Genomic DNA, 25,245 nt, shown 5'->3' on the forward strand with positions numbered 1-25,245 from the left:
CATTTTTCTGTGTCACAATAGAGGACACTTTAGAAAAGTACAGTTGCCGTTTGTCCTCGTGTGAAACAGGAGAAGCTGGAAACAATCGAGATAATTTGACTCAAACTGTTGTACTGGAGTCAGTCAGCCTTTACAGTGAGTGATTAACCCTGAGTCACTCGTTCACTTCTTCTTTCTTTCTCATGACTTGTGCTCAAGTGTTTTCTGGGTCAGTTGAGGACTCACTTTCAGCCAGAAACGTCTGGTCCACATGTGTCAGGAAATGAATTGTCAGGGGGGTTACAAGCATGAAAAGTCTGCCAGGTCTCTTCTGTCGGCCTCTGGAGAGGTTCAGATTGTTATCTCACTCTGCTACAGCAGAAAAGTTCAGAAAGAACGAGCCGTGATCAGTTATATTCTGCTGTTTTGACTTTAAAAAATATTTATCTCTGAGGCTGAGATGGTAACAGCCCAAACCTTGAAGCATGCATCATAAATCAGCAAGATAAGCCAAAGTTAAACATTAACAGGCCACACAGAAACCATCATGCTTCCCTGAAAGTCTTGTGGATCGTTGTGAAAGTGGAATTTAAATCAGAACACAAACACAGATGGCTGCACGTCCCATCAAACACCCTGATCCCTTTGACCAGAGATGTCGTCATCACATTTCACCTCCTGCAGAATGAGACCAGTAAACCGCTGATCTCAGCCGGAGACAAGCCGAGACAAAAAGAAACTGTAGAGCAGGCCACAGTCCGTGTAAACTGTGTTGTTTTATGAGCTCCTCGGCTTGTGAATCAGAGTGAATCAGACGAGATCTCAGTGAGAAACCAGCCCCTTGGCTCGGCTTCACATTCCTCGACGCTCGACTCCTCTGAGCACTGATTTACACACATTTCTACTCATTTTACATGAAATATGTGCGGAAAAAAGATCCGCGAGCAGTTTTTTTTTTCTTCAACAATCCTCAAAGAGAAAAGAAAGTCGACAGTTTTAGACAATAGATTTCTTCCAGCAGTGTTTGTTCGTCTGTTTCCTGTTTCAACAAAACAAAACCACCCTGCACAAAGCCAGCCGTGGAGAAATGGTTTTCACAGTTTGAGAGCCAGATTTTATCAACCAACATCAGTGTTGGCCTTGTAACAAGCTATTAACAAAGCACTGACATTATACAGAGTTGATGTGGGTAATGTTACTGAGCAACATTTGGAGTCTTGGATGTAAATCCAAAATTAAAGCTATTTTAGCTCTGTTTTTGGTCTCAACCACCTCCAGTTTAATTATCTGTATCCGTACTTGGATTGGGCGTAAACCGTAAATCTGTGGGACTAACTGGAAGTTGTTCATTTAAGCCTGACGTTGATGTGGGTTGATCAGAATCTTATATTGGGAAACTATTTACAGAACAGAACTGAGCTTCAGGTCAAAGTTTTTGATCGTAAGAGTAAGATAACTGTTTAAAGAACAAGTTATTTAAACTTGTATACTTCAGTCGGCTACCCAATGAGGATTTTTTACTCCTTCATCACGAGTATTGATTTTTGTACTCGGTTATTCATACTTAATTGATTATCTGCACTGGATACTCGCTTTAGCTGATGATTCGCTCAACCCTATTAACAGTTGTTACAGTAATTAGTAGGTGTGTCACTGATCGAAATGAGCCGTGAAATTTAGACAATAGAAGTCAAAAGCAGTATCGACGATCCTGTAAGACTCTCTACACTTCATGGTGCATTCAAGTGCATGTCTTAAACTCTACATTGTTTTGTACGGCGAATAGGGATGTCACGGTGCGTTCAAGTGCACCTCATTAAATGCACATGGCAGGTGTTGGATTTGGAGAATTTTGACACCCCTAGTTATCAGCACTGCACACAAAGTAATGCTGAGGTTATTATTTTGCATGTATTATTAAACAAAAGTGTTAAAAACAAATCGAAATTTTGACTTGATGACAGCGCTACATGAAGAGGAACATTAATGTATGAACCAACTTTAATGCAAATCCCTCCGGTAGTTATCAAGATGGTGGCACTAGAGCAAAAGTCAGAGGATCGCCAAGGTTGTGGGATTTATCCTCTGGCGACTAGGAATGTCTGCAAAAAATGTCAAGGCTAGTAGTTGCTTTGTTCTAGTACAATTCAGTAAAGTTGATGACCTTTGAAAAGCACCTCACATTTCTGACATCTCTGTACTGCAAATTTCCAACATGTGTATCTGTAATGAGTTAATATTAACAGCCCTGTTTAGTCCTTAGTTCTTGGTTTGTGTCCCACAATAACTGAGTCTCTGTGTTAAACTGGAAACGAAGAAAACCCTTCAAACTCTGTGTGCGATTGTTTAAGAAGCCTGAGCAGGAAACTCCAGATAATAGGAGCTCACACCGGGAGTCTGAGCCCGGCTGCAGAGCTCTGACTCACTGCTGCTCCTCAGCCTGTTTCCTCATGACTCTCACTGGTGAGCGATAAATCTGGATTAACTGGTGAAGATGCAGTTTGCTGGGAAGAACAATAGAAGACTTCTCAGGAGGTTAATAAAAATGTTTTCCCAGATTGAGACAAAAACAGAGAGACATCAGAGAGAAGAAAAAACTTTTAATTATTATGCAAAACTTCTGAGGAAACCAGATAAGAAGTCTGGTGTCATGTTTTGTTTCTCGCTGATTGTGCAATCAGCTGATGCAACACGATCATCTCGACATACTTCTGTACTAAAGTGCAACAGAAAGCCGCGTTGGAATTTATCAGGTATTTACATTCAATCGATAAGGCGTGAGGTTAAAACACAGGAATGAGATCATGCCAACTTGTATTTTTAATTTACAATTTAACTTAAAACGTATAAAACCCTGTTACTGTTGCCACTGAAACATATCAGTGCGGTAAAAACAAACAAGTACTAACTGAAAACAAAGGAGCCTGTAAGAGTTTCAGTAAAACACACGCACAGCTCATGTGAACTGTGCAAAGCCTCCCATACTGAGCGTACCATTCAGAGGTTTTCAAGTACAGTGCAAAGAGAAACAACATTACCCTGGAAGAAGGCACAGACTGGCTTCGGACAGTGTAGGGACTGTAGGAAAATTATAAGGGTGGGGTTGGGTGGAGTCCTTCCCCTCGGCACACTAATGTATAAAGTGTTCAATTGGTACAATTAATCTGAGCTCATTGTTTAGCTGTCCAACCCACAACTTCACCGTTGTGGTTGACTCTTCCCTGCTTCTCGTAGCGCTGATTTTTTTTAAAAGAAAAGTGAAGAGAAAAATCTCTAAAACCCTTCTGTGAACTACATCTAACACTGACACAGTTTGAGACGAGCTGGTGAATATTAAGGAGCTTTTAAAGGGCTTTCAGGGCACCAACCGAAATGCCTCGCTACCATCGAGTATCAAAAAATGTTTTGTTTTTGGTTTTTGTCAACTAAGAAGTTGATCGCATCAGCATCAGTGAGCCAAGAAGCATGTAACATGCTTGTTGTTTAAAGATCTAATAGTGCTGGTGATTGGCTGTTGTGAGGCATGCAGGAGACACACAAGGTAACGCCCAGAGACGGGCCTCATCGTGTGCATGTGTAATATGTCTTTTGTTAAAACGGATTTCATAAAATTGGTATCAGAAAAACTATCGCTCAGGAGCCAGTATGGAAGTCAAGGTTTAGGTATTGGTGCATTACTGCCACCTGCTACGACAAATCGAGAACATTAAGAAGCAGAAGTTATTTAAAAGGCGATATTATCATGTTTAATTTTAAAATTACGCAGTTATTGTCAACAACGGTGTATCGCAAACCATTTATTGCAGGTTTAAGTTGCATATAGAATTTAAAATGACCTCCCTTCATGAAAAAGGAAAAACACAAAACCCTCTTCCCCTTTTTTGGTTTTCTTTCCTCCCTCTAATAATTTTCATACAGTCCCGCACGCAAATATTAAATAAATATCTACAAAGTACATTTTCACGTAAGCACCATTTTGCTCACAGATGTCAAAGTGCAATAAAATAACTTACAGTAACATTAGATTTGTTATCAGGAAGAAACACAATCAACTGCAGCAGCAGTTAAAGGAGAGTTTTCTCCCAAAAACTCACTTTTCCACAGCAGCTGTGAGGCTGTTGGTCATTAAAGACATTCTCGGTCGGTGAAGCTGCGGTCACACACGACATCTTTAAAGGCTTTCAAGGCAAAGAGTTTCCAAACTCTCTGGCCTCTGACTCACGTCTGCCTTCTGTCTATATGTATGACCGCGCGGTGAATGTCTTCTGCTTTGGTCAAACTCGATACTTTAATGATACTTTAATGAGAGTTTCATGTGAGTCTGTGAAGTTGTGGCTTTGCTGGGGGCACAGGAGGAGTGCACGGTTTGATTCTGGCAACCGCAGGAGGGCTGGGCTTGACTGGAGGTACAGGAGGAGGACTTGGTTTGGCTGCCATGTACTGAAACAAGAAACAATATGAATTTTAGACCCATTTAGCTGAAACTGTGGAGGTTTGAGGAGTGTTTTTAATGTTTTGGTTCCAAAACTACTACTTAGACTACCAGTCTAACCGACAACAGTACAATGACCTGCAAATTTAAGCCTTCTGTGGAGCACAAACTTGCTTTTGCCTGCAGTCCACCATTAAGTTGGGGCAAACCCTGCCTTAGAGGCTAGTTAAAGACCTGCAGTCTGTCAAAGCGTCTGAACTCGACTGAGACATGTACAGTATTTACTGGCAATGTGTCACACAAGTAGTTACCTGACTACTGTGGGTAACTGGGATGGAGGGAGTTAGTCATACTGACGCTTGGATATTTATAGAGCTTGTAGATGAATCTATTGTTTCAGCATTTTGTCTTGTTTTGTTAAAAAATGTCAGTTGTTGTATTTAGTCCAACCAACATTCCTAAACCCAAAATATTCAGTTAACAGTTATTAAACCCTCTACTGTTGGTAGAACGTTGGTTTTAGCGTTACTGAACTGTATTAATCATTTGAACAGAGAGCAGCGGTCGGTGTGACTCACCTGTGTTTTATTCAGAGATGGTAAAGGTTTGGATGGAGGTTGAGGTTTTGTCTGTGGTGAAGAAGAAGAAGAAAGACAATGAGACTTTTGTATTTGATTTGTTACTTTAAACACTCGTGCATACACACATACTGAGGATTAGATTCAGAGTTAAATGAGGACTGAACTGTGAGCGGCACAGAGATGGAGTCTGGTGATTTCATATTTTTTTTTTATTATTTTCAGCAAATCCTACGAATAAAGATCAAAAACCAAAAAATGATTCCAACAAACAAGTTTTATGTGTGTCCTCGAAGTCTGATTTATCCTCTTCCTCTGTGCCACAGAGCTCCATTGTTCTCAAAAACTATTTAAAACACATCAGTGAGCCGCACTCTTACACTGGGTGACATGTTCATGAACACACACACTGTCGTTTATTTTGACTCAATTCGAGCTACACAGTCCTGCTGTCACAAATACTCACTAGAGCAGTTAATATGGATTAATCTGCCGCTGAAAATAGTCCCCAACAAATGCACTATTTCCTCCTAATTGAGTTAAACGTTTCCTAAAAATGAGCAGCTGTTTTTTTTAAGAGGAAACTAGATATCTGGCATGTGTTTTTTAAATAAATGTTCAGTGGGAAACAACAGGTTTGAGTCTTCCTGTTACAGACAGTATCGAGAGACGGACTAACACGTTATCTGTTGGTCTTTTCATGGGATTTGTTGAGAGTAAGAAAAACAGAATTACAGCAGCCTCGTCCTTTAAGTAGCTGCACTCCACACGTCTGGATACAGATAACTTACATGTATTATTTAATTTGACTTTTGAACTCTAGCAGACAACTTAAGTTGCCAGTTCTAAATGCGATCCTCAGTTTACATTATGCATGAGATCACATTGCAAGTTTTTATTTTAATTTTTAAAGCTCACCTGCTCAGTTTGTGAGGTAGGCGACACTGAGGACGGTTTCTTTGGTGGCTGGAAGGGAAAAGCAGACAATAACTGTTACAGCACTTCACATTCTAGCTGTAAATGCTGTTCTGCAAACACTTCAAGCTGTTCATCCTAACCATACCATTGTTATTAGAGATAACTAAACTAAATTAAAGTAAACTTGGTGTGAAAAAAACATTTGAATTAACTGGAACAAACATAAAAACTCCCCTATGTTAACCAGAAATTAAACAAAAACTGAAAAACTGAAATGAAAATAAAAAGCTAATGAAAAATAGAGAAGTATAATAACTCTGGCCTCATTCATGATTAACTAACTGATCTCGATGACTGACTCCTCTTGTGTCAGTGCTCTGTTTACCTGAGGAGCGGGTCTGCTGGGAGTCACAGTAACAATCAGAGGAGCGCGGGCTTGTGTTGCTGTTGAAGCCATGAGAGTGGGCTGACCGATCTGAGGTCTGTCTTTCACACTCGACGCCTGGAACATCGGGTTCAACTTGTCCGGAGCTGAATGCACTTTCCTGTGAACGATACATTTAATCAGCAGGGACGTGGACGACTAAGACACAGGAACAGATGGAAATAATGAATTTTGAAAACTACCTTTTGGAGGTGTAGTTGTCCATGTTGTCCTTCTTACAGCACATCAGCCCTGCGATCACCACAGTGATCACTAGCAGGATGGAGAGAACTGCACACACAGCAGCTATTATCCCAGTCTGACCTGCAGGCATGGACATGGAAATTACACTGTTAAAGCTGCACTCTGTGATATCCTACACACAATTTGTCTCATACTGTCTACTACACATATTTAATATCAATACTATATGTTAGTTTTGCAGCCACACTGTGGAGATCATTGTGTTTTCTCACTGTGAGCTTGTCAGACATGAGATTTGCTGATGTTATATTTCTTCTTCAAGTTTCTTTTTTTTTTCCCAGTATTTTTTTGGACTCATGTATCGTAATATAGTGTAAGATATGTTGTTAAAATGTAAAAAAAAATTTTTTAAAAATCCTGTTAAAACATGAAAATGGTTATAATGGTTGTTTTTTTGTCATAGTGGCAGCATCATAACAAACGGTGAGGAGGCCAAAAAGTCTACAACACCTCAACAAATTATGAAATTTGCACAGAAAAGGAAGAAAGACATTGTGTGCTTTAGAACAAGGGCGTTGTCATTTCTTACACCACGACAGCTGAATTGTCATTTCTTTGATCGACTAATTTCATCAGAATTCGGGGAAAATGCACAATCAAGCAGCTTATGGAAGATTTTCAACTTGTTCTGGTGAGGAGGGAGTTCTGCACCCGGCTGTGGTGTTTCACAATATCAGCCTGCTCTGTGTTACAATGTCTCTTCTTCCTCCTTTATTTGTGCTGCTATCTGTTTAATGTGAAGGCTGAATAGTTGTACAATCACTTGGCAAACTCTGTACAGCTTTCTATCGTAACAGTTACCTCCTTGTGCAAAAAATACCACATGTGAAATGCAACAACTTTTATGCTGTACAATTAAACACTGCAGTTTATCTAAAAAGGGATTTAAGATGAGGAACCCTGGATTAGGTCAATGTGGGAAATAGATCATGCTGAATGATTCATGTTTCTTTCTTACAGGAAGAATGATTCACCATCAGGTTTGACCTACTTTTTCTTTACTGCTCACTGAGAGCCGACCTTCAGTTTAAACTTATTTTGTATTTAGCAAACAAACCTGCTCAAAAAGTTAAACTTTGCAAACATTAAAATCGAAGTGTGGAGTGTCCTTTACCTTGAGGTACATCTGCATACTGGATCTGACAATTGGGTGGAGCCCAGCCAGGATTACAGTGGCACTCTTTCTTGTGATTACACACCTAAAGAGAAAAATCTATGTAGACATGAGTCAAGCATTTGAACTTGGACTCTGGTCCAGAGGATTTTAATTGAAAGCAGCTACAAATGATCTCAAACCTTTAAATAACTCACTCACCCCATTGTTGTTGCATTTCTTTGCACAGTCCTCCTTCGCTCCATAAACAGATAAATCCACACATCTGTTGTCAAGACAAACCTGCGCACAGCATGTTTGATTCTGAGCAAAACATCCAACATGAAAAACAAAACTCTGTGTAATGTGTCTCCTCGCTGAAAGTTTTACCTTATTTGGTCCACATCTGGTTCCCTTTGGCACCATGTCGATGTTTCTGGTCTTATCGTCGTCCACAGCTACTTTACACTCTAAGCCACGCACAGTGTAGGCTGCCCTTTTACCTGTGATGGACTCACCCCCTCCTCCACAAAATATAGATCCACACTTAAGATTCCTACGAAGAAAGGCAGATCAACAGATTAATCAACATTGGTGTTAGCTCCTCCAACAGCCGATGGTTCAGTAATAGCTAAATTCTGAGTAGAAGGCAAGCTAGGCCTTCAGCAGGAAGTTTAGTGTAAATGTTGATGATACATACGGAGGTGTACAGCGGTTGTAGCCGTATTTGTTCCTCCCACAGTTAGCACCTTCTTCGCCCCGTCTGTTCAGGTCAAAACACATGTCTAATCCAACTATGGTCCCTGAGGAAAGAAGATATTCAGAGTTAACCTCTACGACATAAAAAGAAGGAAAAGTAGGACATGGTCTGATTTTCTACACTTATTTTATAGCTGCAGACTTTCTCATTAAATTACAAATGCACACCATCAAATGTGGAAATTATTCTCACAAAGCGTCATTTTTCACCATGTGATTTAAGGAAACGACTAAAAATAGACAAAAAGCTAGAGCTCCTTGAGGCTCAGCTCATCTGTTTTACAGAGTGGGAAAGCACTGGTATGAACAGTGACCCTGTTTGTTAATTTTTCTTGAATAACCGTACTGAGAGCAGTGTGTTGATTGTACCTGGTCCAAACAGCCTCCAGCAGTGCTGCTCATATGTGGGGCACTGGCCGTTGTAGCAGTAGCCATGTGCCTGGTTGTAGCAGGGTTTGCCGTTCATCTCGAAGCTATCTTCTGGACATTCCTCCGCCGCTCCGGTGCAGTATTCAGGCAGGTCACAGTCACCGGCTGACTTTCTGCATACACTTCCAGCCAGTTTGAACTGTGGGTTAAAGTACATTTCAGGGGATTTAGTAAGAATGAGTACACGATAGTTAGACAGTGTATACAATTAGCTTGTGTATTTATGTGGTATTGCGTGACACCACCTCTTTCAGTCTTTGACAATGACATTTGAGGAAGTTTGTGGTGAGTTACATGGAAACAGCAGGATATCACCCTCTGTTTCCTGTTATTATTGTACTGCTGCTGTTTCAATGTGGTTTTAAGAGTTACCATCTCCTGTTGCTATTTCAACGTTCACAGTTATTAGCATGCAGCAGGGTGTGTTTGTATGATTGGCCTCTCTGTAGCCTGCACCCTGACCTGGGTCTTTTGACATGGCTCCAAAGATAGCAATGTTGGTGTGTTACACCACCACCTTGCTTCAGGTGTGACACAGGCATGTTTTGTTTTGCATGTTTAACTGACAAAGTATAAGAAACCAACTTTAAAGGCCACATTAAAGGCAGCTGGGTAATGGTAGCTACAGTACCTGGCAGTTGTCACAACATCGTCCATGAGCACACTGAGATCCTTCAGTCAGGCGACAAGTTGAGGCATCACAGCAAGGGCTCTTGCATTCCTAGAAAGATAAACACGTTCATTTGTGTCATGACTGTTTATCCAGCTACACCTCGAACAAGATGAATAGCAGTGATGAAAGTTCAGTGAAGACTCTGCCAAGATTTTTTTTCTCTCTGATACGATGTGAGCACACAGGACTACTATTTAAATTTTTTCAGGCCGGACTCAAGCTATGGCTGCACTGAATCATCACTACCTTCCCTTTTATTAGCTCTAACCTCAGGCACAGGAAACCACACCAGTCAGCTCAAACAGAAAACCAAACCCTGTGTCTTCATTCACCAGAGGATATATTTAAACTTTCCAAGGTCCCAAAAATCACCAGTTTCAACCACTGCCATTAACCTCTATTTAAAAGCTTTACCTCGTCAGTGCCACAGTCACACTCCTCTCCAGGATCCAGCAGGCCGTTGCCGCAGAGAGGGACCACAGCGATAGTCTTGACAGAGCTTGAGGGTTTGGAGAGGCAGCTGGGCTGAGCGCGCTCCATGAATTCAGCAAGCTGCTGCACGCTGCAGTCGCTGAAAAACTCTGGGAACGACTGACTTCCTGTCCTGAAGGAGAGCAAAGAGATATCAGCTTTGGAAAAGATTCAAGGATCACCTGTTCTTCTTCATCTAATTTAAACAGTATGTACTGGATCACTATATGGCCAAAAGTATATTGACACTCAATCCTTCTTTTTTTATTCTTTCCACCTGATTGCTCATCTTACAAGGCAGCTGATTTTGCATGATCATGTGCAGCAGGATCATCAGGTATATGAGAACTGGAGAGTATATTTCATCAAAAGAAGAGCAAAGAACGGCACTGACGGCTTTTCTCTATGGAAAGGATGTTTTTTGCTCTTCTCTCGACTGGTTTCAGCAAGAGTGTGATCTACAAACAGTTTCCAGTGGCACCTTTCAACCTCGCTGCAGACGCAAGAGCATTGGTGGGGACCAATTTGTGCACGGGGGCATTGTCAGGACGCCACACCACAGCCACAAAGTCGGAAGAACTCTAAAGTCTAAAATATCTTTGTATTCTGTGGATTTCTTTTAGTTTTAAATCGAGAGGCCTAACCCAAACCAAATAAGGAATGTCCACATACTTTTGGCCACATACTCTTGTATGTGCAAGCTGAATATTAATGACGTTCCAATTGAAATATAGGACAATATACAGTATTTACTTCCAAACACACAACACAAAAAATCCCAATATTTGCAGTCCTAACCTGAGTTTATCTGCCATTACACAGTTCCCACTGTACGATGGACCACACACACAACCTGGATCATCATGAGACAAGCCAAAGTTATGTCCCATCTCATGAGCGATGGTGGAGGCGAGGCCTATCGGATTATCATGGTGATCCTGGAAGAGAAATGCAGCAGAATGTGTCATAAAATACCGACACAGTCATTTTATCTCCGGTTGTTAAAGGATTAGATACAAGTCGTTATTCATACCTGATTGACTCCACCTGAGTTTCCAGTACACATGGCAAACTTATTAGCCAGTCCGACTGTGTCTCCTTCAAAATCTTTGCCACTATCGAGAGAAAACATCAAACATCAGCTCAAACTGGCGGCATTACTGTGTTTAACATCTGCACCCATATCTGACATTGATCCTCACGTCACAAACTGAGCAGTGTCGTGCTTCGTCCTCTGCAGAAGATCGGCCTGCCGCCACATGAGGAAATTGTCCAGAGTTTTCTCAGAATTAAGATCAACGTAGATTATGTCCTTGAATGTCCAAATCTCCAAGCCCACCAGCATGACTCGGATGTTTATAGATCGATACAGCTGCAGCCAGAGGAGGAGACAGTTTTCAGTGAGTGAATGCACCGGGGGAGCTGTCGGCTAAGAGCTCTGATGGCCTGACGCCAGACAGACAGCTTCCAAAACATGAGCTTTAACAGGAAAACATTTTACCTTGTCAATGTGATTTATAACTCCAAGAATACGGTTTCTTGTATCACTTCCATATCGCTGATACTGGAGGAAGAGAAGAGACACGTGATCAGATTCTTTTCGAGACTGAATTATAGCAAAGGAATTAAAATTAGATATTTACCTCAGTGTTGTCGACCACCACAAACAGCTCGACAAACTTCTGTGGACCATCAATGGGTTTAGATTTCTGAAAAGGAGAAGGAAACAGAAATATTGTGACCTTCTACATGTTTGTATGACACATCAGTGATCTCTTTGTTAATTACTTATCCTTATTATTTACTCATCTCACATTACCACTGAATTATCCTATATCTATAACAATAAAAATGACTTTATCATTACATGTTCAGTGTCATCTTTAGACACCTGACACCATCATCTCCTGGCTAAATTAGATAAAACCAGACCCATGTTACCTACCCATGGTCTGGACCTGAAGAGTCCAGCGAGCTTAGGGCCCTGGTCCCGGTCCTGGTCGTACGGTGTGGTGGTGTTGGACGAGGAGCCACAGCCGGCCCTGCCGCTGATCTTCAGGTGCTCCTGTCTGTAAACTGCATGGTCGCCATCCTCGGACCGTCCCAGAGGCTCGATCAGGTAGACCTGCTGCCGGGCTCTCACAAAGCCACTAGAACCGCAGGTAACAAGAGGACAAACATTTGAAGATGTTCTGAAGTAAACTCTGGAGAATTTTCTTGGCTTAAAAATAGACTGAATAATGAACTAATGACTTAATGTCATGGAGCAACACATTTCACAAGTATCTGAGAAACATTTACTGGAGATCATGCAAGTGCCAGTGGAAAATTACAAACAGGAAGTCAGAAGTTGTAAAAATATCCTGATTTTCTTACCTAATGCCGAAACAAATCCCAACACTGACTGAAGAGTCGTTCATGCCTTCAATGTGACCGTGATAGTAGCAGTGCTCCTGGATGGAAATAACTCAATGAGATTAGCTTGTACTTTACATTCTTTGTACAGGTATCACTCACAAAGAGCTTCTTTGTTATTAAAGACCATGAAATTATGAATCACAGGGGAGGAATGTCTGATCTTTATCATATTTGGTTCAGTTAAACTCCACAGAGGTACGTTGAAATATAATACAGCAAAATATACAGCATTACAAATATAAATGTAGTATTTATTTCTGTGTAACCTCCATGAATGTATTAGATCAAATAAATCAAAGATCAGTGTATTAAAAGACATTAATTTTCACAACAAACACTTTCTATAGCAGAACAGAATGACCTGTGTGGTAAGATCTCACCTCATTAGGTGATGTTGTCACCCGTTTTCCATCTTCTGAATAGTGTGTTTCAGTGTAGCCTTTCCCTATAAGATCCCTATAAAACACAGGTAAAACAGCTATAACAGAAAGTTCTATTTTTATGTATGTTTTAATATCAAAATACAGATTCATTGTGAATCTGAAAGGCTTTTTAATTTTTTTTAAGTTTACCAGTTTTTTTCCAGATGAATCGTGTGGTTCCTCCCCTCAACAGTCAACTCGTACCGAAGCGTATCAGGATAAAGCTGTTGAAAATGGTTAAAAATGAGTCACATGATAACTATTGTTTACTGTAACAATTAGACCAATTTGCAGTGATAGAAAAAGTACTCACTTCCTCTACTTAAAAAAAAAAAATACCAATACCACATTAAAAATAAACCCTTTTAAAAGGTAAAAGTCCTGTGAGTTTTTACTTAAGTAATGTGCATGAGTATTATCAAAAGTAAAAGTACTCATGAGGAAGAATATCCCTTAATCAAGAATGTTTTACATGTTTAGTAGGTTGAGCAACATATAATGGTGGAAAGTATTAAAGTGTTTATTTTCTGTAAGGCATCCAGCGCAAAAAAAAAGCCTATGCCAAATCAAACATGCAGATCACAGAAATCAGATCTCCATGCCGGGTTGGGCGAGGCCCAGTTGGCAAGAGAGATGAAACAGATAATATACTGTGACAGGAAGTAGATGAAAGAAGACGACAACTCATTACATTTCAGAGGAAATTATTACACTTTTTACTGCACTAGATTTATTTGACAGCTGTAATTAATATGAAAATAAAGATTTTACAGCATGTAAAATAGTAAAAACTTAACTTTAGTTCCACTCCTTCAACAGCTACTACAGTAAAATCCTGCCTCCACAGTAATTAACGAGTAATAATAATTACAGACACAGACAGAGGAGGGCTTTTACTTTGAATATGTTTCAGCACATGTTTTAGAAAACACTTCTGTACTTGAACTTTGAATACTTCTTCCACCACTGATCATATTATATTGAATAAGCCTATGTTTCTGTTGTTTTTAATGCAAAATCAATGCATGATTGTCATGTGTAGGTGGCTGATGTAGGTGAGTGTAGTCACCTGGTTGTCCTGCAGGCTCCTCTTATGTCTCCCAGGAAGCCTCTGAGGTCTGATCACCTCGTATGTCTCCACGTGTGACAGCATGGCAAAGCTGTGCATGATACACACTACACACAACAAACAACACATATTAATATTCACATATACACGAAATGTATTTGTAAACTGTGGTCTGAATAAACAGGGCTTTAAACTGCATTTTAATCGGTTTGACAGGTTGCAAGGAAGTCATGGACACTCCCAGATTAACTATAGGCTCTTTGTATTAAAAAGCAAAACAAAAACATATATATAACAACAACAACAACTCCTTCAGACACATTTAATGCCATTATAATTAGCAGAGACAACATTAACAGCTGCTTAACTCAGCTTTCCTGTCAAAAACATCATTCGGCTTGTTATGAACAGTTTGCTGTATGCAACCAGGACAATGTGGGATAACAGTGGTCGCACACTAAAAGTATTTTAATCCGGAATAGCTGTAAGTAAGTAAGTAAGTTGCGGTATAAACCTACCCCACGCCAGCCCCAGAGACAACATGCTCGCTCCCATGATGATGCGCTCTGCTCGGGAACTGGCGCTCACCTCCCGTTAACGATACTCCGCCGTGAATCATCGGCGCCAGCTGTTCCGTCAAGGCCCCGCCTCCGGTTCGCTCTTATCGCCGCCTCACATATTTACTGGCACGGTCAAGCGATTAAAAGTGACCCTCGGAAAAGACTTCCGGGGAAGTGAAAACACGCCTCACTGGTGATTCATCGCCCAGTTTGTGACCCGCAGCGCTGCGTGATTACATTTGCGGTTCAGTCACAAAGCGGTTCCTGCGCAAACCTTACAGAAAATATGAAAATTTTGATTTTTACTTGTAATCAATGAGAGGTTGATATCTTTAAAGGTGTCCTACCTAACAGGTGTTACACTAATAAAACCGCCTTTCATTAAAAAAGATTAAATGTTTTTCACCGGGGCGACACTGACATTAGCTAGTTAGCTACTAGCTTACCAAGACTCGTACCAACGAAGAAGAGCAGAGAACATTCTACGATGTGCGATGACGTGAACGTTAACTCTACGAAATACTCGAAAAATGTTACTAGCCACGGGATAAAACATTTAACATTTACATTTTAATTTGTTATCCAGGCGTGAGTAATATCATCAGAATGTTTAACAGGTGTTCAGCTAAGACGTTCTCACGAAAAGAACGAGTTTGTACGTTTAACGTTAGCTAGCTAGCTAGCTACTATCGCGACTATCGTACATACCAACGAAGAAGAGCAGCGACCATTGTACGATGTTTAGACGGTAACGTCACGATAATACTTTTGAAAACGTTACTAGCTGCTGGATACAAGAAAATTAAACATTTTATAATTATTTTTTCCCTAAGGTTTGCCCTGAGGACGCTAAATTATGGGAGCGCATTTCAGTTAAGTTTATGGCCTCGTCTAGTTGTTGAAAATATCCCCTGTAGCCTAGTTAATGCGTTCAAGTCCAGGGATGGAGTGTAACTAAGTACATTTACTCAAGTACTATACTTAAGTACAATTTTGAGGTACTTGACAACTTTCTGTACTCATCACATTTCTGATGGCATGCTGCATCAGAGCCAAATGAGTGCATTTTTTAATTAAAGTATTTTATCGATAATCAGATTTTTTTTAAAAAAACAAAAAAACATTGATTCAGATAATCAGGAAAATGCTGAAAATAGGATCTGATAATCAGTCAACCCATAGTATACAATATCTATATACATGTAAATATATGTGTAATAGGATAAACAAAATGTAGATTTGTCAATATTACTACATTGTACATACAGCCCTTACACATGCTTTTATTTTGAAGTCAGTCTTACACTTCCTGTTATGACTTACTTTAGCTTACTTGACTTTTCAGGTGTTATCAGGCCACAAACCAACAAAAATAACCAACAGTTAGTTTACTTCAACTGACCAATTAAAATGAACATAAAATAAAAAAAATAATATAAAAATTCTCCTTAAGTATTGAAATGGTATCATTTAGCTCAAATAATTAAACTTAGCAGCAGCCAAATGAGGGCTTTTTCTTGACAATTATATTTTCTGCAAGGTTTCTATAAGTAAGAACAAAATTACAGGTTCAGTCAGTCTAAATTCATTCAGTAAAGTCTTGTTTTAATGAATACAAACATACAGTACATTTTTATCATACAGGTACAATAAGTTACCCGTAAGGAGTGCCATGACCTTCTTTTTCAGAGCAGAATAAACATATTAGTTCCACATTTCTTACAATTTACAATATGAAGCATTGAAATGAGCCAGCAAACAGCAGACTATAACTCATTTCATACAGTTCATAATATATAATATACACACTGAAATATCAGCTCTTTGAATTAACAGCCATAATGTCTGTGATGTAATTCTCTGTGAGGTTGGTGTTGGAGTGAAGGACAGATATGATGAGGATTGCTTTTATTGCTGGGTGACAGGTAATACACACAAAGACATAACATGCTACGCTGCTGCTTTCTGACTCCGCTCTATGGCCATCCTCTCCAGCCGCTCGGTGTAGAATCCATTGAAATCCAGCCTATGAAATTGTAAAAAAAACAAATTATCATTTACAAACAAAAAAAAAACATCTTTTTTTTTTTAAATCTAAGTTAGGTCGATGTATTTTGAATACAGTGTAACTACCTTTGGGGATAAACATTTATTACAACAGCCAGAATCATCTTTCAATCACTTTTGCAGTCTGTATGATCACCTTAAAAGCGGCATTAATTGAATCTTTTGGCCACTTGGGGGCAGCAGAGCAATCTTAATGTCTGTCTTATAATCACCTTATAATGTTGTTATGATAAATATATTAGAAAAAAAGTTGCCCATGTGCACATCCAGCTGACACGAAGCAAGATTTCAAGTCCAATATTCTCTATCCTTTCAGCTTTTGAGAAGAATATCTGGCTCTTTAGCTGCTAAACAAATAGTGTTCTGGTAGTTTATCACAGTTTTTATTACTTAAGACACTGGCTCAAGTGTGTTTACCTGTAGATGATGCTGATCATGCTGTGCTCACAGTCGTTGGTGCTGTAAATGCTCAGCTTGTCCAGCAGGTCGAGCAGCAGCATGCTGAAGTTACTGTCAAACTTGCTGATGGTGGCTTCAAAACCGGCGTCTGACTGGAGGGCGTCCACATACTCCGATAAAAACTGAATCAATGAAAGATACAAACATATTAAAAAAACAAAAGCTGAAGTATTTTTGTGCGCCAATTGGTAAATAGTTGGAATATTTTCTGGTTTTGATGCACAACATGTCCACATTCCTGAAACTCAATATGAATCTGAACATTTCCTACAGTACATGATGTGATCATACCTTTGTGGTCAGTCTCTTCCGCTCTGCCTCATCAGCACGTTCGCTCTGAGAGGCAGCACCATCCATAGTCCCTTGTTCCAGAGAGAGACGCTCTAACCTCATGCTCTGAGTGAACCGCTACAACAGTCAACACAAAAAAAAAACATCTGAGTACAAACATTTAACAGTTTTATTTTCAGGATTTAACGCCCCTTAGGTTTGTATTTCTGTCCAGGAGTAGAAACAAGCGGCTATTGTGGTTCTTTTCAAATATTTATCATGAACAAACCTGCATGCAGTTTGTGAACATAACGCAGACAGCCATGAGTTTGGAGAAGATCCTGAGAAGCTCAGGATTGGTCAGCATGCAGTCCTTCAGACAGTTGTCTAGGAAGCTGGTGTGGTGGCAAAGCACATCATCAATGTTTGACGCCTGGAGAAGAGAGAAGACAGACAGACAGTCAGCACAAAAAAAAATCCCATTTTCTGTTAGTGTCCTTTATTGTTGATTAATCTGCTTGATTTTTGGTCTTTAAAGTGTCGGAAAATGGTAAAAAAAATGCCAATCAGTGCTTCCCAAAGCCCAAGGTAACATCCTCAAATGTCTTGTTTTGTCCACAACCCAATCATATTCAGTTTCCTGTCATAGAGGAGGAAAGAAACCAAAACTGATCCCGCCGGTCAGCTATCTATTAGACAGCAAACCACTGACAATCCAACAACAGACAGGAGAGCTTATCCACTCACTGTTTTCAGGTTGTTCTCCATGACATGCCAGGTGGGCTCCATCACCTCAAACATCATGTAGTACTGGATGTTCTGCACAAAGTTGAGCATGCGCTGTCGAAGGGCGAACGCAGCAGCAAACCTGCAGACAGTTAGTTAGAACAGAGTGAACATGAGGACATTCTGCTTGTTCAGATTTTTGCATAAATTCACCAAATTACTCACCATTTGGGAGAGCGTAAGGAGTACTGCTTGAAGTCTTTGTTGCTGATCCAAACGTTGCACAGCAGCCTCTCAACATGTTTGCAATAAAACATGTGTCTGAACAACATCTGGTACCTCGTCAGGGCTTTCCTGGAAAAAGAAATTCATGAGAAATACAATTTTTTACTAAAAGTATCGATGACATAATATGATGTGAGTATTTAGGTAAATAAAAATGTATTTATAGATCACTTTGCAAAAGCTACAAAGTGCTTTAAAAATGATCCAACAGGGAGGGTAGTAAAAGACAAAATACAATAAAAACAGAAATAACTAAATAGAAGAGTAAAATATCAGTTAAAAAAACAAAGATCAAAAAGCTGTGCAGCAGAATCAAAGATGTCATCTTCTTTATTCCACTTAAAATTAATTGTTGATAATTTCATTGTGTTTGCATGTGCATATGCACGCTAAAGTATCTTAAAAGTTAAGAAAACTAAACACCATGAAACACATGAATAAGATAAAATCAACCTGCAGCAGCAGAATCGAACCTGTTGATAATGAGCGAGAGCGGCCACTTGACGATGTAGTCGAAGGAGAAGGCCTCCAGCCCACTGAGGGCCACGTCTGTCGGCTCTGCGTTGATGATGGCCTTCTCCTGTTTGGTCTCGATGGCCAGCACCCGCAGCAGCTGAGTGATGACATCATGAGGCATCAAGTCAATCTGTGGGAAGAAGAGAAGGAGGTCAAACATTATACAGTGTGAAACAGCATGACTCATACATCATGAGATCAGCCTGCGAGTGAAGAAGGAACACAAGACTTACTGGATCAGTAATGGTTTAATGAAGGAACAGATGGATTACTAAATGTTTCTGTTCTGTTTTCTTTCTTTTGTCTTTTATGAGTTTTCTAAGAATTGTTTTCTTAAAGAGCTTGTGCTGGGCAATACACTGCTGATCCACTGAGACTTGACAATTATTCTTGACTGGCTCTTTAGCTGCTAAATGCTTCACTGTGTTCACCAGGTAGTTGCTAACTGTGTCCGACTGCTGTTTGCTGCTGAGCAGGTAGCACTGTTTCCCACACATATATTTTACTTGGGCGGTCCACCCAGGTATATTAACTATATAATATTTGGCGACCCATTTTAGCATTTTTTTTTCTTTTTAATCAAAAGCAGTGAGAGTGAACCAAAACAGAAAAGTTGCGACTGGAAAACCAAAACAATTAGCTCAAATATGCTCAAATGCTCTGTAGACCTGAGAGGAATGATAGAGTTGGTGATAATTCTCTTTAGGTTCATCACAACAAGCAACCACTGTCACATACAACTAGTCATACTATCAACTGTCAATATAAAAATATTGATTACAGCAGCTTTAATGCATCTACTGAACCTGCAAAAACAAATGTAACATCAGACAGCACCACAGATTCACACTCATGCACCAGTCTGTCTAAGTCTGGCTGTTTTAGTGCACTGTAGTTTACTGATGAGACTAGACAGAACTACAGTCTTATTTTCACTCACCTTGAGGTCGTCTTTGAAGGGGTCTGTGTTCGCTGTGCTCATCCTCAGAGCCAGCTCCAGGAGGGCTTCTAGTCTGGGAGGCACAATATCGTCCACTGGCTTTTTCAGCTCCTCCTCCGTCAGGTCCATGAAGTGCACAAAGAAATCGCCTTTGTCCATCAGGAAGTAGTGCTTGATGGATCTATGAAGACAACGTAAGCGGATACAGGTTGAGAATTCACTGCATGAAAAGACTGGGAACAATCTCTCTACTTCTGTTTTTAAATCTAGATTCAAGACTATTTTCTTAATCAAAGCATTTTATTAATGCAGTTTTTGCTTGTTTTTCTGTATTTAAACTTTCCTTGAGTTACCTGAAAGAAACTTCTGGTTGAATGCACAAACAAAAACTCAATAAATATTAAAGTTGAAAAAATAAAGAATATATTCACCTCAGGCGGGAAACCAGCTCCTTCTCTTCCATGAGGAAGTCCAACAGGACCTTGCTGGCGTAGTTGTAAGCCTTCTCGATCTGCTCCACATACGCCCTCTCTTTCAGGGTGTACAGGACCTCTTTAGCATCAGGACACGTCACGTCGCGGCCACACTCTCGCACCACATTGAGGTATTTCCCTGCACAATAACAAAGATGGGAAATCTTTAGCGTAGGAAAGGCTCTTATAAATCTTTTAATGATTTGTATATTTTTTTTTACCTGTGCTTAATATTTTGTCGGCCATTTTCTGCAGAAAGGAGGGAATCCGATGTTGTACGATGGTGTACCTCTGATCCCAGTACTTATCGTTGTAGTCCTCCTGAATCTTCTCTTTCTGCAGCTCATGCTCCTCCACCATGAACTCACTGTGAGGACACAACATGTATGAAATCAGACTGAACACAAATCAGACACTGATGTGATGACTGTGTTTTTGTTATTCTGAGTCTGTACCTGTATGGATCCTTGATGATGCCCCTGTAGATCCACTTCTCCAGGATTTCAAAATAAGGGACGCTGGCGGCTTTAGTGAGGTAGAGACACAGCTCCTGAGCCTGGCTGTCACCAGTGTAGTTGAAGGTTCGATCGTGAAGGAGACTCAGTGTCGACCCGCCCATACACTCTCCTTTGTCCACCGAGGATGCTGAAAAAATAGCGGAGCCAGTTATTTAAGGTTTTTTAAAAAAAAGTTTTTAAAACAAAACTGTTGAAATATCATGTTTGTAGGATCACTTTTATCGAAACTTCCTGAAGATTAACATAAGGGATCAGCCAACACTACACCTCTTATCGGTTTTATCTTGTGTTATTCAGCAACAGTTTTGGAAAGTAGTAGTAGTATATCTATTCAAGTATTGTACTTGAGTATATTTTTTAGGTACGTGTACTTCACTTGAGTATTTCCATTTTATACTAGTTTCTACTTTTACTCCACTACATTTCAGATTAAATTATTGTTCTTTTACCTCGCTGTATTTGTCTAACAGCTTTAGATACTAAACATATACTGTACATATTTAGGACCCTGCTTTTAATTGATACAGAACTATTACAACTGGTACTAAGGATGTGAATATTTCTTCCACCACTGTTAAGAGATGAAATACAGCAGCTACTGATGTTCTCTCTGTAAACCTGGTTCAGACCGCCCTCAAGTGGTTAAAATGAGCAGCTCATGTTGGAGCACAACTGTCCTCAATATGAAGACGTACGCCTCGTTACGTAATAGTGCTGAAACTGTACATGTTGTTCTTATGTTTAAGTAGGACCCCAAGTCACTTGTCCATTAAGGGGGTGATGTTGATCAGACCAAGTAGAATTTACATAAACACTTCCAACATAACACAAGTAGAAACAGAAAGCAGCACAAGGTTGAATAAACACTGAGATATAAACAGGCACATGTTCTGCATTCTAAGAGCACTGTAACAACTTTGTCATTAATTTATCATCTCATTAAATTAATTTTATTAACCAAAGCACACTGTGAAGGAGAGAGTTTGAATTTTCTTCTCATGTCAGATCTCATGTTTATACCTTTTAACTAACTCAATTCAACAGCAAAATCCAAAAAACAAGAAACACTTCTTGATATCATTAGTTTCCAACTAACTGATGTTGCCCAGCTGTCCAATCTATGAGGCCCTGACTCATCCTCCTTCTCTTGCCTCTTCCTTCCCACTCTTTTGTTTTGACCCAGAAGGAGGAGGAAGATATGCAAAGTTATATTAAAAGTTTAAATAGAATGTGCAAGAATTGAAATAGCAGGACAATGAACACCAAAGGTGATAAGCCACCTTCACAAAAAAGTCAATGACACAAAAGTCAGACTCTCACCAATGGAGGCGAGGATCTCCATGGTCCTCATGGTGGGCTGGATGTAGAACCAGAGCTTCTGCAGGGACAGCAGGCCCTGCCGCTGGAGGTGCTCCAGCTGAGTGACAAGGATCAGGTACTCCTTCATCAGGGTCCTCATCGCCGCCGTTAGAGCATGGTTCACCTGGCCGTACTCAAAGGACGACTTCTCTTCAATGAAGCTGCAGGACAAATACATTACCACAATGTAATAATGTTTCCTCTGTGGTAGTCAAAAATGTGAGGGCTGATTCAGCTCATTTTTACATTCTCACCGTGTTATAGTAGAGTAATACGACGCCACTGGTAATATTCTGTTCACCAGCTCTTTGACAGACATGTCCAGTGTTGAATCGACGATGAAGGAGCGGTTCTGCCTCCCCAGGACAGGCTGAGCTGTGATGTCACGTCCGTCAACTCCGACCAGGACAAACAGCAGATCTTCGACCAGAGCTTGCTCCTGAGCAGCCAGGGGCATCGTACCTGAGCAAAGATACAACAACAAACACTGTCATTTGGTGGAGTACACGATTAATGCAAGCTCCTATTAAGTGTTATCAGGTTATTCAACTAGTTGATGACAGCATTACTGCACGTAGCAGAGATGAATATGAGACTAGCTCACCAATGGCCACGGCTGGATCTCCTGCAGGGGTGGGGCTAGTGATGAAGTCTCCGAGGAGAGCAGGACGGTCGTATACCCAGTTAGGAAACACAGGATTGGGCTGTGTGGGGTTCTTCTTGTTGTGTTTGTCTCTCAGCATCTTCCGTGTGACTTCCGCAGGCTGCAGGCGAAAATCACAAAGAGTGACAAATTAATTACAAGCAGCTTTAGAGCCGGGATGGAATGTAATTATTTAAAACACTTAACAATCCAGATGGATAAATAGCACTAGTGGTATGAGAAAAAATATGTATCTTTGATTTTGTGGTGACGTGTCCCTTTAAGTTACAGAAATTACATATTTCTACATGTCACCAATACAAAAGTGATTAATACTTGCAAATTGCTACATAAAGTTTTGGTTTATAAGGCCTTCTTATAGTTTTTGTGAATCATGAGGCAGTCTTTCCCCTACTTACAAAAAAAAAACATTGCACACGTGTGACACCTCCACTGCTACAACTTCATCCTAGGGGAAACACTGTGAGGGGACTTAAATCATAAGCCAACCAGAGTGAGTGTGTTATTAAAACCACCCAACTTCCCAAGAGAAATAAATCCCATCCAAATTCTTTCAAGTCTTGTGAGTTGACCCATCCTACAGTTTCAACCTAACTTTCAGTAAGTAAGTGAGAAATGCTCACCAGAGGAGCGTTGGAGCTGGCCGTCACGTTGCCAAGCTTCTTTCTCAGCTCATCCAGCTCCTGCATGGACATCTTAGAGCTGGTCTGAGGCAGAGAGTAACTGGTGGTTGTGGTTGATGTCGTGTTCGCTGAGGACTCCGACCTCTCTTTGGCATTCTGCTGCAGAAACTGGAGCGTCTACGAAAACATCACGACAAAGCTGTGACAGAGTCTGACAAGAAGAACTACAAACTAATACAATAAGAAAGTTTATCTATCAACGTTAAACATAGGGGAAATCTGGGTTTTCTGGTATCTTTCAACACCTTAAGAATGGAGCAGCAGTGACATTAGCTGTTTGTGTGGCTAACTTTAAAGCATTAACTGTTTATTTCATTTTCACTTGTCTCTTAACACTACTGCAATTATTAAGAGATGAAAGACAATTATGAAAACCCAGGAATCATTGTTAAATCATAACCAATAACCAAGTAATAACAAAAAGCTATAATAAGCTGCTTTTACACTGTGTATTACCTCTTTATCCTCACAGAGTTTGGAGAGCAGATAGACCAGAGGGTCGAGGTTTCGAACATTTTTGGACTTGAGCTCCTCATATTTCCTCAAGAAGTCCTCTGGGGTTTTAGAGAACTCGGCTAATTTGACCTGAAAATGATAAAACAGACATAATCAACAGAATATACACCTTTAGATACACATTCATTTCCACAGTACAAGCAGTAATTTTGAGCAATATCTGGCACAAGACTTTTCTTGTCCAGTGTGAAGGAGGTTATAAATACAAATATCTCAGCATTTTAAAGTGGGGTTACAACACAAGCCTGAACTCCACTTTACCACAACTTTCCAATCATATATACTGTATACTTTTACTTTCTTTGTCTCAGGCTCTCTTTTAAAAAGATACAAGGTAAGATTTTTAGCAGAACTTAAGCTGAAAAAAGTTTCACAAATTAGATATTCAGAGACAAAGTACGCTCATGCAATTTCGACTTTAGCTCAGCTGTGAAAAGAGCCCTAATTTCAGCTGACAGCTGAAGCAGTACATCTTGGGGGAAAAAAACAATTTGTTGGCCATGAGTTTAGAATAAAATAGTTTATAAAGTTTATAATACCATCCATCCAGGACCCCTCATTAATTTCAAGACACTGTGTTCAACTTTATGTTGCATTCAAGCATCCCTAAAGTGTGTCTCACCCACCTTGGCACTGTGAGCAGAGACTGTAGTTGTGACATAGGGCGTCCTGTGTTTCTGCAGTAAGTCTATGTATCCCTCTGCTCCATCTCCTCCTCTGACATGCAGCAGGCTGAGCAGCTCGTTCACATCATGGTGGATCCTGAACTCACTCATGGCTCAGGCAGCTAGAATGACAACACACTTCATTCAGGAGAGAGGAGAAGAATAGCTACAGCTGATTTCAACATCTACTTAACAGCTACTGACTCGTGCCGACAAACCTGAGTACATGCACTAATTCAGGCTTAGTCTCAACCAGTGATTTTAAAGGCTAAAAACTCCATCTTCTCTCACGAGCTGAAAGTGATGCTGAGCTTACACTTAGCGTTTATGTGATGCTAGCTTGCTTGCTAACTAGCTAGACAACCAGAACGGGGTAAAACTAACTAGCTTGTAGGGTTAAGATGCTAACTGTGTAGCTAGCTCATCCGGAATCAAACGTATCATTCTTCAAACTGCTATAATAACGTGGCATATTACCTATAAACCGTATTACAGGTCAAACGCAGGGCTCACTGTACCTGTCAGCCGTGTGTGTGCGGTACAATACAACAGCAAACAGCAGTGGAGGCGACAAACGCGCCCACAGCGAGTCAAATTCTTCTTCTTCTGTGGCTG

At 40.2% G+C, this 25,245-nt stretch overlaps 2 protein-coding genes across 3 annotated transcripts; both read right to left on the reverse strand.

Annotated features, from left to right (window-relative positions):
- Window positions 1–2,559: 2,559 nt before the first annotated feature.
- LOC141015475 (zinc metalloproteinase-disintegrin-like protein H4 subunit A) lies at window positions 2,560–14,546 on the reverse strand. The gene is made up of 23 exons (XM_073489562.1): window positions 14,448–14,546; window positions 13,930–14,036; window positions 13,011–13,084; window positions 12,819–12,894; window positions 12,397–12,473; window positions 11,966–12,170; window positions 11,664–11,729; window positions 11,522–11,584; window positions 11,223–11,392; window positions 11,054–11,135; window positions 10,819–10,958; window positions 9,964–10,153; window positions 9,508–9,597; window positions 8,817–9,015; window positions 8,389–8,491; window positions 8,079–8,244; window positions 7,911–7,991; window positions 7,710–7,794; window positions 6,535–6,655; window positions 6,293–6,452; window positions 5,908–5,955; window positions 4,990–5,040; window positions 2,560–4,419 (listed from the first exon to the last, which is right to left on the reverse strand). Exons 1-23 carry the CDS (start codon window positions 14,482–14,484, stop codon window positions 4,291–4,293), a joined length of 2,520 nt encoding a protein of 839 aa, XP_073345663.1. The 5' UTR covers window positions 14,485–14,546; the 3' UTR covers window positions 2,560–4,290.
- A 1,527-nt stretch (window positions 14,547–16,073) lies between these two features.
- On the reverse strand, window positions 16,074–25,238 carry tubgcp2 (tubulin gamma complex component 2). Of its 2 annotated transcripts, none has more exons than XM_073489560.1 (18): window positions 25,149–25,238; window positions 24,592–24,752; window positions 23,906–24,034; window positions 23,390–23,566; window positions 22,707–22,866; window positions 22,357–22,564; window positions 22,064–22,263; window positions 20,681–20,870; window positions 20,447–20,592; window positions 20,184–20,364; window positions 19,753–19,933; window positions 18,770–18,942; window positions 18,237–18,365; window positions 18,033–18,153; window positions 17,575–17,718; window positions 17,307–17,423; window positions 16,974–17,137; window positions 16,074–16,515 (listed from the first exon to the last, which is right to left on the reverse strand). In XM_073489560.1, the coding sequence occupies exons 2-18, from the start codon at window positions 24,739–24,741 to the stop codon at window positions 16,440–16,442; spliced, it is 2,646 nt and encodes an 881-aa protein (XP_073345661.1). In that variant the 5' UTR covers window positions 24,742–24,752; window positions 25,149–25,238; the 3' UTR covers window positions 16,074–16,439. The 2 variants fall into 2 exon arrangements, with proteins under 2 accessions (XP_073345661.1, XP_073345662.1); XM_073489561.1 differs by having other exon boundaries at window positions 25,108–25,197.
- Window positions 25,239–25,245: the final 7 nt, after the last annotated feature.

The sequence above is a fragment of the Pagrus major genome, chromosome 20 (genome assembly GCF_040436345.1).
Source record: "Pagrus major chromosome 20, Pma_NU_1.0".
Classification (NCBI taxonomy): Eukaryota; Metazoa; Chordata; class Actinopteri; order Spariformes; family Sparidae; genus Pagrus; species Pagrus major.